We start from the raw sequence: 15,127 nt of genomic DNA, 5'->3' as shown, positions 1-15,127 counted from the left end.
TGGTGTGTGTGATGTCATCTGACCTGTCTGTGTCTGATCAGTGTGGTGTGTGTGATGTCATCTGACCTGTCTGTGTCTGATCAGTGTGGTGTGTGTGATGTCATCTGACCTGTCTGCTGTGTCTGATCAGTGTGGTGTGTGTGATGTCATCTGACCTGTCTCTGTGTCTGATCAGTGTGTGTGTGTGATGTCATCTGACCTGTCTGTGTCTGATCAGTGTGGTGTGTGTGATGTCATCTGACCTGTCTGTGTCTGATCAGTGTGGTGTGTGTGATGTCATCTGACCTGTCTGCTGTGTCTGATCAGTGTGCTGTGTGTGATGTCATCTGACCTGTCTGTGTCTGATCAGTGTGCTGTGTGTGATGTCATCTGACCTGTCTGTCTGTGTCTGATCAGTGTGCTGTGTGTGATGTCATCTGACCTCTGTCTGTGTCTGATCAGTGTGGTGTGTGTGATGTCATCTGACCTGTCTGTCTGTGTCTGATCAGTGTGGTGTGTGTGATGTCATCTGACCTGTCTGCCTGTGTCTGATCAGTGTGGTGTGTGTGATGTCATCTGACCTGTCTGTCTGTGTCTGATCAGTGTGGTGTGTGTGATGTCATCTGACCTGTCTGCTGTGTCTGATCAGTGTGGTGTGTGTGATGTCATCTGACCTGTCTGCTGTGTCTGATCAGTGTGGTGTGTGTGATGTCATCTGACCTGTCTGTGTCTGATCAGTGTGGTGTGTGTGATGTCATCTGACCTGTCTGTGTCTGATCAGTGTGGTGTGTGTGATGTCATCTGACCTGTCTGTGTCTGATCAGTGTGGTGTGTGTGATGTCATCTGACCTGTCTGTGTCTGATCAGTGTGGTGTGTGTGATGTCATCTGACCTGTCTGTGTCTGATCAGTGTGGTGTGTGTGATGTCATCTGACCTGTCTGTGTCTGATCAGTGTGGTGTGTGTGATGTCATCTGACCTGTCTGTGTCTGATCAGTGTGCTGTGTGTGATGTCATCTGACCTGTCTGCTGTGTCTGATCAGTGTGGTGTGTGTGATGTCATCTGACCTGTCTGCCTGTGTCTGATCAGTGTGGTGTGTGTGATGTCATCTGACCTGTCTGTGTCTGATCAGTGTGGTGTGTGTGATGTCATCTGACCTGTCTGCCTGTGTCTGATCAGTGTGGTGTGTGTGATGTCATCTGACCTGTCTGTCTGTCTGATCAGTGTGCTGTGTGTGATGTCATCTGACCTGTCTGCTGTGTCTGATCAGTGTGGTGTGTGTGATGTCATCTGACCTGTCTGTCTGTGTCTGATCAGTGTGGTGTGTGTGATGTCATCTGACCTGTCTGTCTGTGTCTGATCAGTGTGGTGTGTGTGATGTCATCTGACCTGTCTGCCTGTGTCTGATCAGTGTGGTGTGTGTGATGTCATCTGACCTGTCTGTCTGTGTCTGATCAGTGTGGTGTGTGTGATGTCATCTGACCTGTCTGCCTGTGTCTGATCAGTGTGGTGTGTGTGATGTCATCTGACCTGTCTGTCTGTGTCTGATCAGTGTGGTGTGTGTGATGTCATCTGACCTGTCTGTGTCTGATCAGTGTGGTGTGTGTGATGTCATCTGACCTGTCTGTGTCTGATCAGTGTGGTGTGTGTGATGTCATCTGACCTGTCTGCTGTGTCTGATCAGTGTGGTGTGTGTGATGTCATCTGACCTGTCTGTGTCTGATCAGTGTGGTGTGTGTGATGTCATCTGACCTGTCTGTGTCTGATCAGTGTGGTGTGTGTGATGTCATCTGACCTGTCTGTCTGTGTCTGATCAGTGTGCTGTGTGTGATGTCATCTGACCTGTCTGCTGTGTCTGATCAGTGTGGTGTGTGTGATGTCATCTGACCTGTCTGTGTCTGATCAGTGTGGTGTGTGTGATGTCATCTGACCTGTCTGTCTGTGTCTGATCAGTGTGGTGTGTGTGATGTCATCTGACCTGTCTGCTGTGTCTGATCAGTGTGGTGTGTGTGATGTCATCTGACCTGTCTGTGTCTGATCAGTGTGGTGTGTGTGATGTCATCTGACCTGTCTGTGTCTGATCAGTGTGCTGTGTGTGATGTCATCTGACCTGTCTGCCTGTGTCTGATCAGTGTGGTGTGTGTGATGTCATCTGACCTGTCTGCCTGTGTCTGATCAGTGTGGTGTGTGTGATGTCATCTGACCTGTCTGTGTCTGATCAGTGTGGTGTGTGTGATGTCATCTGACCTGCCTGTGTCTGATCAGTGTGCTGTGTGTGATGTCATCTGACCTGTCTGTCTGTGTCTGATCAGTGTGGCTGTGTGTGATGTCATCTGACCTGTCTGTGTCTGATCAGTGTGCTGTGTGTGATGTCATCTGACCTGTCTGTCTGTGTCTGATCAGTGTGCTGTGTGTGATGTCATCTGACCTGTCTGCCTGTGTCTGATCAGTGTGGTGTGTGTGATGTCATCTGACCTGTCTGTGTCTGATCAGTGTGGTGTGTGTGATGTCATCTGACCTGTCTGTGTCTGATCAGTGTGGTGTGTGTGATGTCATCTGACCTGTCTGTCTGTGTCTGATCAGTGTGGTGTGTGTGATGTCATCTGACCTGTCTGCCTGTGTCTGATCAGTGTGGTGTGTGTGATGTCATCTGACCTGTCTGTGTCTGATCAGTGTGGTGTGTGTGATGTCATCTGACCTGTCTGTGTCTGATCAGTGTGGTGTGTGTGATGTCATCTGACCTGTCTGTGTCTGATCAGTGTGGTGTGTGTGATGTCATCTGACCTGTCTGCTGTGTCTGATCAGTGTGGTGTGTGTGATGTCATCTGACCTGTCTGTGTCTGATCAGTGTGGTGTGTGTGATGTCATCTGACCTGTCTGCTGTGTCTGATCAGTGTGGTGTGTGTGATGTCATCTGACCTGTCTGTCTGTGTCTGATCAGTGTGCTGTGTGTGATGTCATCTGACCTGTCTGCCTGTGTCTGATCAGTGTGCTGTGTGTGTGATGTCATCTGACCTGTCTGTGTCTGATCAGTGTGGTGTGTGTGATGTCATCTGACCTGTCTGCCTGTGTCTGATCAGTGTGGTGTGTGTGATGTCATCTGACCTGTCTGCCTGTGTCTGATCAGTGTGCTGTGTGTGATGTCATCTGACCTGTCTGTCTGTGTCTGATCAGTGTGCTGTGTGTGATGTCATCTGACCTGTCTGTCTGTGTCTGATCAGTGTGGTGTGTGTGATGTCATCTGACCTGTCTGTCTGTGTCTGATCAGTGTGGTGTGTGTGATGTCATCTGACCTGTCTGCCTGTGTCTGATCAGTGTGGTGTGTGTGATGTCATCTGACCTGTCTGTCTGTGTCTGATCAGTGTGGTGTGTGTGATGTCATCTGACCTGTCTGTCTGTGTCTGATCAGTGTGCTGTGTGTGATGTCATCTGACCTGTCTGCTGTGTCTGATCAGTGTGGTGTGTGTGATGTCATCTGACCTGTCTGTGTCTGATCAGTGTGGTGTGTGTGATGTCATCTGACCTGTCTGTGTCTGATCAGTGTGGTGTGTGTGATGTCATCTGACCTGTCTGTGTCTGATCAGTGTGCTGTGTGTGATGTCATCTGACCTGTCTGTGTCTGATCAGTGTGGTGTGTGTGATGTCATCTGACCTGTCTGTGTCTGATCAGTGTGGTGTGTGTGATGTCATCTGACCTGTCTGTGTCTGATCAGTGTGGTGTGTGTGATGTCATCTGACCTGTCTGTGTCTGATCAGTGTGCTGTGTGTGATGTCATCTGACCTGTCTGTCTGTGTCTGATCAGTGTGGTGTGTGTGATGTCATCTGACCTGTCTGCCTGTGTCTGATCAGTGTGGTGTGTGTGATGTCATCTGACCTGTCTGTCTGTGTCTGATCAGTGTGGTGTGTGTGATGTCATCTGACCTGTCTGCCTGTGTCTGATCAGTGTGGTGTGTGTGATGTCATCTGACCTGTCTGTGTCTGATCAGTGTGGTGTGTGTGATGTCATCTGACCTGTCTGTGTCTGATCAGTGTGGTGTGTGTGATGTCATCTGACCTGTCTGTCTGTGTCTGATCAGTGTGGTGTGTGTGATGTCATCTGACCTGTCTGCCTGTGTCTGATCAGTGTGGTGTGTGTGATGTCATCTGACCTGTCTGTGTCTGATCAGTGTGGTGTGTGTGATGTCATCTGACCTGTCTGTCTGTGTCTGATCAGTGTGGTGTGTGTGATGTCATCTGACCTGTCTGCCTGTGTCTGATCAGTGTGGTGTGTGTGATGTCATCTGACCTGTCTGTGTCTGATCAGTGTGGTGTGTGTGATGTCATCTGACCTGTCTGTGTCTGATCAGTGTGCTGTGTGTGATGTCATCTGACCTGTCTGCCTGTGTCTGATCAGTGTGGTGTGTGTGATGTCATCTGACCTGTCTGCCTGTGTCTGATCAGTGTGGTGTGTGTGATGTCATCTGACCTGTCTGTGTCTGATCAGTGTGGTGTGTGTGATGTCATCTGACCTGCCTGTGTCTGATCAGTGTGCTGTGTGTGATGTCATCTGACCTGTCTGTCTGTGTCTGATCAGTGTGGTGTGTGTGATGTCATCTGACCTGTCTGTGTCTGATCAGTGTGGTGTGTGTGATGTCATCTGACCTGTCTGTCTGTGTCTGATCAGTGTGCTGTGTGTGATGTCATCTGACCTGTCTGCCTGTGTCTGATCAGTGTGGTGTGTGTGATGTCATCTGACCTGTCTGTGTCTGATCAGTGTGGTGTGTGTGATGTCATCTGACCTGTCTGCCTGTGTCTGATCAGTGTGGTGTGTGTGATGTCATCTGACCTGTCTGTCTGTGTCTGATCAGTGTGGTGTGTGTGATGTCATCTGACCTGTCTGCCTGTGTCTGATCAGTGTGGTGTGTGTGATGTCATCTGACCTGTCTGTGTCTGATCAGTGTGGTGTGTGTGATGTCATCTGACCTGTCTGTGTCTGATCAGTGTGGTGTGTGTGATGTCATCTGACCTGTCTGTGTCTGATCAGTGTGGTGTGTGTGATGTCATCTGACCTGTCTGTGTCTGATCAGTGTGGTGTGTGTGATGTCATCTGACCTGTCTGCCTGTGTCTGATCAGTGTGGTGTGTGTGATGTCATCTGACCTGTCTGTCTGTGTCTGATCAGTGTGCTGTGTGTGATGTCATCTGACCTGTCTGCCTGTGTCTGATCAGTGTGCTGTGTGTGTGATGTCATCTGACCTGTCTGTGTCTGATCAGTGTGGTGTGTGTGATGTCATCTGACCTGTCTGCCTGTGTCTGATCAGTGTGGTGTGTGTGATGTCATCTGACCTGTCTGCCTGTGTCTGATCAGTGTGCTGTGTGTGATGTCATCTGACCTGTCTGTCTGTGTCTGATCAGTGTGCTGTGTGTGATGTCATCTGACCTGTCTGTCTGTGTCTGATCAGTGTGGTGTGTGTGATGTCATCTGACCTGTCTGTCTGTGTCTGATCAGTGTGGTGTGTGTGATGTCATCTGACCTGTCTGCCTGTGTCTGATCAGTGTGGTGTGTGTGATGTCATCTGACCTGTCTGTCTGTGTCTGATCAGTGTGGTGTGTGTGATGTCATCTGACCTGTCTGTCTGTGTCTGATCAGTGTGCTGTGTGTGATGTCATCTGACCTGTCTGCCTGTGTCTGATCAGTGTGGTGTGTGTGATGTCATCTGACCTGTCTGTGTCTGATCAGTGTGGTGTGTGTGATGTCATCTGACCTGTCTGTGTCTGATCAGTGTGGTGTGTGTGATGTCATCTGACCTGTCTGTGTCTGATCAGTGTGCTGTGTGTGTGATGTCATCTGACCTGTCTGTGTCTGATCAGTGTGGTGTGTGTGATGTCATCTGACCTGTCTGTGTCTGATCAGTGTGGTGTGTGTGATGTCATCTGACCTGTCTGTGTCTGATCAGTGTGCTGTGTGTGATGTCATCTGACCTGTCTGTCTGTGTCTGATCAGTGTGGTGTGTGTGATGTCATCTGACCTGTCTGTGTCTGATCAGTGTGCTGTGTGTGATGTCATCTGACCTGTCTGCCTGTGTCTGATCAGTGTGGTGTGTGTGATGTCATCTGACCTGTCTGTGTCTGATCAGTGTGCTGTGTGTGATGTCATCTGACCTGTCTGTGTCTGATCAGTGTGGTGTGTGTGATGTCATCTGACCTGTCTGTCTGTGTCTGATCAGTGTGCTGTGTGTGATGTCATCTGACCTGTCTGTCTGTGTCTGATCAGTGTGCTGTGTGTGATGTCATCTGACCTGTCTGTGTCTGATCAGTGTGCTGTGTGTGATGTCATCTGACCTGTCTGTCTGTGTCTGATCAGTGTGCTGTGTGTGATGTCATCTGACCTGTCTGTGTCTGATCAGTGTGCTGTGTGTGATGTCATCTGACCTGTCTGTGTCTGATCAGTGTGGTGTGTGTGATGTCATCTGACCTGTCTGTGTCTGATCAGTGTGCTGTGTGTGATGTCATCTGACCTGTCTGTGTCTGATCAGTGTGGTGTGTGTGATGTCATCTGACCTGTCTGTCTGTGTCTGATCAGTGTGGTGTGTGTGATGTCATCTGACCTGTCTGTGTCTGATCAGTGTGGTGTGTGTGATGTCATCTGACCTGTCTGTCTGTGTCTGATCAGTGTGGTGTGTGTGATGTCATCTGACCTGTCTGTGTCTGATCAGTGTGCTGTGTGTGATGTCATCTGACCTGTCTGTGTCTGATCAGTGTGCTGTGTGTGATGTCATCTGACCTGTCTGTGTCTGATCAGTGTGGTGTGTGTGATGTCATCTGACCTGTCTGTGTCTGATCAGTGTGGTGTGTGTGATGTCATCTGACCTGTCTGCCTGTGTCTGATCAGTGTGGTGTGTGTGATGTCATCTGACCTGTCTGTCTGTGTCTGATCAGTGTGCTGTGTGTGATGTCATCTGACCTGTCTGCCTGTGTCTGATCAGTGTGCTGTGTGTGTGATGTCATCTGACCTGTCTGTGTCTGATCAGTGTGGTGTGTGTGATGTCATCTGACCTGTCTGTGTCTGATCAGTGTGGTGTGTGTGATGTCATCTGACCTGTCTGTGTCTGATCAGTGTGGTGTGTGTGATGTCATCTGACCTGTCTGTCTGTGTCTGATCAGTGTGGTGTGTGTGATGTCATCTGACCTGTCTGTCTGTGTCTGATCAGTGTGGTGTGTGTGATGTCATCTGACCTGTCTGTGTCTGATCAGTGTGGTGTGTGTGATGTCATCTGACCTGTCTGCCTGTGTCTGATCACATGGTTGTTTGCAGGTCAGTCAGAAATCCTTGAGGAAGAGTATTGCTTTATCACATGGTTGTTTGGTCAGAAATCCTTGAGGCAGAGTATTGCTTTATCACATGGTTGTTTGCAGGTCAGTCAGAAATCCTTGAGGCAGAGTATTGCTTTATCACATGGTTGTTTGCAGGTCAGTCAGAAATCCTTGAGGCAGAGTATTGGAGTGGTACCACAGGACACGGTACTCTTCAACAGTGATATACGGTGAGTCATTCACCCCACTTTCCGGCCTGTAAAAAAAATGTTGTTTGTTATGATGTCTTACTGTTGTGCATGTTCTTGAAGCTTTATGTGCTCAGAATGTGCAGCATTTTTATTCAGCTCAGATCTGACCCCTTGCATCATACCGGATGTATGTGCCATGTCTGTGTCAGAAAACAAGACACGACTTGGTGCCACCTGTCACAACAAACTCCGTACTTGACTTTATCTGATCATAGCAAAGACACTCCATCACAATGAACAGCAACACTTATCAACTGCAGTATATCCCTGTTGAACTGAATTCAAAATGTATATGACATCCAATTCAAAGTGAAGGTGATTGTAGTTCAGCTTGTGATCTGTACAAATCACGAACACTGCCTTTTTCTCTCTGTTGCACGCTGTCACTCCTTCTGAAGAAAGACATCTGGAACCATTTCTTTTCAAGCAGGCACAAGGCACTCCACTGTGCAGCCTGTGTTCTGCGTGCATGTATCTGTACACTGTGTGTGTGTGTGTGTGTGTGTGTGTGTGTGTGTGTGTGTGTGTGTGTGTGAGTGAGTGGACGAGCAGGGAGGATGTTGGAGGGGTGGGGGTTCATGTGTGGTCTGTGTCAGACTGATGTGTGGAGGTTGTGTCAGTGTCTGTGCTCTGTGTGTTGGAAAAAATGGGATACAAATATATATTTATTTATTTATTTATTTATTTATGTATTCATTTATCTGTATATCTGTTTATTTGTTTATTTATCTGTTCGTTTATTTGTTTATTTATCTATTGATTTTTTTTACTGATTTGTTTATTAATCATTCATTCATTCATTCAAAGGAGGAAGGTGGCAGAATGGTTAAGACGCTCAGCTGCCAGTACAGAGAGTCCGTGAGGGTGTGGGTTCGATTCCCGCTCTCGCCCTTTCTCCTAAGTTTGACTGGAAAATCAAACTGAGCGTCTAGTCTTTCGGATGAGACGATAAACCGAGGTCCCGTGTGCAGCACGCACTTGGCGCACTGAAAAAGAACCCATGGCAACGAGAGTGTTGTCCTCTGGCGAAATTACGTAAAATGAAATCCCCTTTCATAGGTACACAAATATGTAAGCATGCACTCAAGGCCTGTCTAAGCGCGTTGGGTTATGCTGCTGGTCAGGCATCTGCTCAACAGATGTGGTGTAGCGTGTATGGATTTGTCCGAACGCAGTGACGCCTCCTTGAGAAAGTGAAACTGAAACTGAAACTCATTCATTTAATTATTCATCTGCTTATCTGTTTATGCATTATTTATGGAATTGATTGGTTCATTAATCAATCAATCAATAATTCATTTATTTATTTATTTATTTGTTTGTACATTCACTTATTGAAAACATTTATGATGTCCACCCCCCTGTGCCCCCCCCCCCCACCCCCCCCTCACATGCTCCCCCTGGCTGGCTGTGCCCAGGTACAACATCCGGTACGGACGAGTGACTGCCAGTGATTCCGACGTGGAGGATGCTGCTCGCTTCGCAGAAATCCATGACCGCATCCTCACCTTTCCTAAGAGTATGTCTGTGTTGTGTGGTTTTCCTCCAGTGTTCTGTCATGATAGCAGAGTTCTGGAAGAATCAGTGTGGACAAGTGTTTCATGGTTTGCGTTGTGTGTTGTGTGTTGGAACAGAGTACAACATGGTGGCGAGATGTGTTGTGTGTTGAAACAGAGGACGATATGGTGGTGAGATGTGTTGTGTGTTGGAACAGAGTACGACATGGTGGTGAGATGTGTTGTGTGTTGAAACAGAGTACGACACGGTGGTGAGATGTGTTGTGCGTTGGAACAGAGTACGACACGTGTTGTTTGTTGGAACAGAGTACGACACGTGTTGTGTGTTGGAACAGAGTACGACATGATGGTGAGATGTGTTGTGTGTTGGAACAGAGTATGACATGTGTTGTGTGCTGGAACAGAGTACGACACGTGTTGTGTGTTGGAACAGAGTACGACATGATGGTGAGATGTGTTGTGTGTTGGAACAGAGTACGACACGTGTTGTGTGTTGGAACAGAGTAGGACACGTGTTGTGTGTTGGAATAGAGTACGACATGATGGCGAGATGTGTTGTGTGTTGGAACAGAGTAAGACACGTGTTGTGTGTTGGAACAGAGTACGACATGGTGGTGAGATGTGTTGTGTGTTCGAACAGGGTACGATATGGTGGTGAGATCTGTTGTGTGTTGGAATAGAGTATGCCAAGTGTTGTGTGTTGGAACAGAGTACGACACGTGTTGTGTGTTGGAACAGAGTACGACACGGTGGTGGGGGAGCGGGGACTGAAGCTGAGCGGAGGGGAGAAGCAGAGAGTGGCCATCGCCCGCACACTGCTCAAGGCCCCGGCCATCGTGTTGCTGGACGAGGTCAGCTGGTCCTGTTACACACTGTGCACTGCTGCAGTCATGGTCCTGTTACACACTGTGCACTGCTGCAGTCATGGTGTGTTACACACTGTGCACTGCTGCAGTCATGGTGCTGTTACACACTGTGCACTGCTGCAGTCATGGTGCTGTTACACACTGCACACTGCTGCAGTCAGGGTGTTTTACACACTGTACACTGCTGCAGTCATGGTCCTGTTACACACTGTACACTGCTGCAGTCATGGTGTGTTACACACTGTACACTGCTGCAGTCATGCTGTGTTACACACTGTGCACTGCTGCAGTCATGGTCCTGTTACACACTGTACACTGCTGCAGTCATGGTGTGTTACACACTGTACACTGCTGCAGTCATGCTGTGTTACACACTGTACACTGCTGCAGTCTTGATGTGTTACACACTGTACACTGCTGCAGTCATGCTGTGTTACACACTGTACACTGCTGCAGTCATGGTCCTGTTACACACTGTACACTGCTGCAGTCATGGTGTGTTACACACTGTGCACTGCTGCAGTCATGGTGTGTTACACACTGTACACTGCTGCAGTCATGGTGTGTTACACACTGTACACTGCTGCAGTCATGATGTGTTACACACTGTGCACTGCTGCAGTCATGGTCCTGTTACACACTGCACACTGATGCAGTCATGGTGTGTTACACACTGTGCGCTGCTGCAGTCATGATGTGTTACACACTGTGCCCTGCTGCAGTCATGGTCCTGTTACACACTGTACACTGCTGCAGTCATGGTGTGTTACACACTGTACACTGCTGCAGTCATGATGTGTTACACACTGTGCACTGCTGCAGTCATGATGTGTTACACACTGTACACTGCTGCAGTCATGGTGTGTTACACACTGTGCCCTGCTGCAGTCATGGTCCTGTTACACACTGTACACTGCTGCAGTCATGATGTGTTACACACTGTACACTGCTGCAGTCATGATGTGTTACACACTGTGCACTGCTGCAGTCATGATGTATTACACACTGTACACTGCTGCAGTCATGATGTGTTACACACTGTACACTGCTGCAGTCATGGTGTGTTACCATCAGCGTAACCCAACGCAGTTATTCAGGCCATGTTGACTGAAGTGGAAGGAACCCCACCCAGACAGCTGTAACAGTAGGAGTTGCTTCCCTTGCAGGCGACGTCAGCACTGGACACCAAGACGGAGCGACAGATCCAGCGTTCCTTGGAGCAGGTGTGTGAGAACAGAACCACCGTCATCGTCGCTCATCGTCTGTCCACTGTCATCCACGCACACCAGATCCTTGTCCTCAGCGAGGGAGAGGTCATCGAACGTGGCACGTAAGTGGGGGACTCGTCTCTTATATGTGGCTCAGGTCTTTGTTTTGACAGTGCTGTGTTTTACTGGTTCTAAGGTGATTTGCAGTACCAGGCATGTTTTACTGGCTGTAAGGTGATTTCCAGTACCAGGCGTGTTTTACTGGCTGTAAGGCGATTTGCAGAGTAAGGCATGTTTTACTGGCTGTAAGGTGATTTGCAGTGTAAGGCATGTTTTACTGGCTGTAAGGTGATTTGCAGTGTAAGGCATGTTTTACTGGCTGTAAGGTGATTTGCAGTGTAAGGCATGTTTTACTGGCTGTAAGGCGATTTGCAGTGTAAGGCATGTTTTACTGGCTGTAAGGCGATTTGCAGTGTAAGGCATGTTTTACTGGCTGTGAGGTGATTTGCTGTTTAAGGCATGTTTTACTGGCTGTAAGGTGATTTGCAGTGTAAGGCATGTTTTACTGGCTGTAAGGCGATTTGCAGAGTAAGGCATGTTTTACTGGCTGTAAGGCGATTTGCAGTGTAAGGCATGTTTTACTGGCTGTGAGGTGATTTGCTGTTTAAGGCATGTTTTACTGGCTGTAAGGTGATTTGGAGTGTAAGGCATGTTTTACTGGCTGTAAGGTGATTTGCAGTACCAGGCATGTTTTACTGGCTGTAAGGCGATTTGCAGAGTAAGGCATGTTTTACTGGCTGTAAGGCGATTTGCAGTGTAAGGCATGTTTTACTGGCTGTGAGGTGATTTGCTGTTTAAGGCATGTTTTACTGGCTGTAAGGTGATTTGCAGTGTAAGGTATGTTTTATTGGCTGTATGGTGATTTGCAGTGTAAGGCATGTTTTACTGGCTGTATGGTGATTTGCAGTGTAAGGCATGTTTTACTGGCTGTAAGGTGATTTGCAGTGTAAGGCATGTTTTACTGGCTGTAAAGTGATTTGCAGTGTAAGGCATGTTTTACTGGCTGTAAAGTGATTTGCAGTGTAAGGCATGTTTTACTGGCTGTAAAGTGATTTGCAGTGTAAGGCATGTTTTACTGGCTGTAAAGTGATTTGCAGTACCAGGCATGTTTTACTGGCTGTAAAGTGATTTGCAGTGTAAGGCATGTTTTACTGGCTGTATGGTGATTTGCAGTGTAAGGCATGTTTTACTGGCTGTAAAGTGATTTGCAGTACCAGGCATGTTTTACTGGCTGTAAAGTGATTTGCAGTGTAAGGCATGTTTTACTGGCTGTAAGGTGATTTGCAGTGTAAGGCATGTTTTACTGGCTGTAAGGTGATTTGCAGTGTAAGGCATGTTTTACTGGCTGTAAGGTGATTTGCAGTGTAAGGCATGTTTTACTGGCTGTAAGGTGATTGCAGTACCAGGCATGTTTTACTGGCTGTAAGGTGATTTGCAGTGTAAGGCATGTTTTACTGGCTGTAAGGTGATTGCAGTACCAGGCATGTTTTACTGGCTGTAAGGTGATTGCAGTACCAGGCATGTTTTACTGGCTGTAAGGTGATTTGCAGTGTAAGGCATGTTTTACTGGCTGTAAGGTGATTTGCAGTGTAAGGCATGTTTTCACAGTACCAGAATGTTTTTGTTTCCCACACTCACTACATGTACATGTTTTCCACACTCGCTACATGTACATGTTTCCCACACTCACTACATGTACATGTTTTGTTTCCCTCACTCACTACATGTACATGTTTTCCACACTCACTACATGTACATGATGTTATGTTTCCCACACTCACTACATGTACATGTTTCCCACACTCACTACATGTGCATGACGTTTTGTTTCCCACACTCACTACATGTACATGTTTTGTTTCCCTCACTCACTACATGTACATGTTTCCCACACTCACTACATGTACATGACGTTTTGTTTCCCTCAGTCACGAAGATCTGCTGGAGAAGGGAGGTCACTATGCAGACATGTGGCAGCAGCAGCTTCAGGCGGCCGCCAAACAGGAGGAGGAGGCAGAGGGGAACGGGGGAGAGGCGGACGCCAACGGGGGGGCGGGAGAGAGCCAGGCAGGAAGTCAGTGAGCAAGGAAAGAGAGACAGGTGCTGCCGCCTGGAGTCGACATTCTGCATTAGGTGAAGGGGAGGGGGGGTGGGGGGTGTGGGGGGGAGTTAAAGGAAACGTGAGGTTTGGGTTTCTGAGCCCCCCTCCCCCCCCCCAGCATGGAATGTGCATGTTCACAATTTGGCTGTGATTTTGCAGCTTTCACCCCACCGACAGCTGAAAAACGCACAACAAAACAACAACAGTTCTCTCTCTCTCTCTCACACACACACACGCACGCACAGGCACACACACACACACACACACACACGCATGCACGCACACATGCATGCACACACACACGCACGCACGCACACACACACACAAGCGCGTGCACATGCACGCATGCACATGCACACACACACACACACACACACACACACACACACGAGTGTTACACACAGTGTGGAAGTAGGCCCTCTTACAGGATGAGACATGACCCACTGACAGGAGCCATGGCAGCAGAGTGCAGTTCCAGCTCTTTGTTCATGCATTTATCCTGCTTTGAAGCATGGAGAGAGCAAAGCACAAGTGAGGGAGTGGATACCTGGCTTTAAATCATCTGGCTTTACTTTTGTTTGGTCTGTAGCTTTTCAAACGTTCTTTTTTTTTTTCTTTTTTTTTTTAAAATTTTTTTTTTTAGAAATACTTGGCTTTGATTTTTTTCATGTTTTTTTTTTTTTTTTTTCTCTTTTTGAGGTTGTTGTCTTGTCAGTTTTTGATGTCTAAAGTAAGACAAAGAGAAGACAGTCATGTTGTTCCTGTCATCAGTTTTTCATGACTAAAGCAAGACAAAGAGAGAGACAGAGAGTCAGGTGGTTCCTGTCATTGCAAAGCATTTCGTCGTTATACATTCTGTGGCCATCTGTGGACTGAACATTGTGCAGGTTTTCTTGCGGTCTCACATCAAGGCCAGTATTCATTGACAGTTTATCCTTTGCATGGTGTCCTGTTGTAGACTGTACTATGTCTGGCTTAAACGCATCAATTTCACATGGTAAAAAAACAAAACAAAACAAAAACAAAAAAAAACAAAAAAACCCCAAAATATATATATATAGAGAGAGGGAGATAGATAGATAGATATAGACATAGATATGTATATATGGTATAGCTAGTGTACCATACAAACTGTCCATATATTTTCTGTGGCTCACTTTCCCTCTCTCCTGTAGCAGTACCTGTTACCTCTGCAGTCTGTTGCTACCCTTGATCAGTTCCTTTCTCTCTCAATGTCTGGAGACTCAAGTCATGGTTGAGGCCAAGCCGGTCTTGTCTCGTGGCGTGCCGTGTCGGGCTCCAGCCCTGACAGACCGCAGACTTTGAGGTGTCAGGTCGGCGGGATGATAAAGGGCAGGAGCGTTGAGTGCTGAAGGGAGCGAACCACTCTGACGGGCTGTGCCAGCAGCAGGCTAGGAGGCAGCAGAAGACTGTGCCCCCCACAAACACCAAACCCCGTTCAAACCTGGCTTTCACTGAGATCTCAGCAGCAGTGTATCACATGTTATAATGCGTGAAATCCTGCTGCCCATGTGTTCTGTTGATCAGCGAAAACATTTTTTTTGTCTGTTGTGTGCATGCTTGAGTGTCTGCAGAAGGGTGTTAATCAGAGAAAGTGTGTGATATATGACATGGGAGGTGTGAAGTGGATATGTGTTCACAAAATGTACACCATCGCTGAGTATTGATTACCGAGATATTATACAAGGCAGTTTGGTGAGGTGAGTGCATTTTGTCAGTGTCCATTCCTTGCGGTCATCACTTCATCCAGGCTTTATTTCATGCTGTATGGTCATCACTCCATCCATCCAGGCTTTATTTCATGCTGTATGTATCTGCTTGGCAGATGTGG

General features: G+C 47.6%; 1 protein-coding gene across 1 annotated transcript in view; it reads left to right on the top strand.

Annotated features, from left to right (window-relative positions):
- The window catches only part of LOC143295936 (ATP-binding cassette sub-family B member 6-like), a 48,690-nt gene extending 35,434 nt beyond the window's left edge, over window positions 1-13,256 (top strand). Inside the window, exons 17-21 of the mRNA XM_076607628.1 lie at window positions 7,429-7,502; window positions 8,942-9,042; window positions 9,779-9,891; window positions 11,073-11,236; window positions 13,103-13,256. Coding sequence (XP_076463743.1) covers window positions 7,429-7,502; window positions 8,942-9,042; window positions 9,779-9,891; window positions 11,073-11,236; window positions 13,103-13,256 — 606 coding nt within the window. The remainder of the gene's footprint in view (window positions 1-7,428; window positions 7,503-8,941; window positions 9,043-9,778; window positions 9,892-11,072; window positions 11,237-13,102) is intronic.
- The last annotated feature ends 1,871 nt before the right edge of the window (window positions 13,257-15,127 follow it).

Source organism: Babylonia areolata, chromosome 2 (genome assembly GCF_041734735.1).
Source record: "Babylonia areolata isolate BAREFJ2019XMU chromosome 2, ASM4173473v1, whole genome shotgun sequence".
In the NCBI taxonomy this organism is placed as follows: domain Eukaryota; kingdom Metazoa; phylum Mollusca; class Gastropoda; order Neogastropoda; family Buccinidae; genus Babylonia; species Babylonia areolata.
Note: the sequence above shows the minus strand (reverse complement) of the source record. Positions and strands in the feature narration are given on the sequence as shown.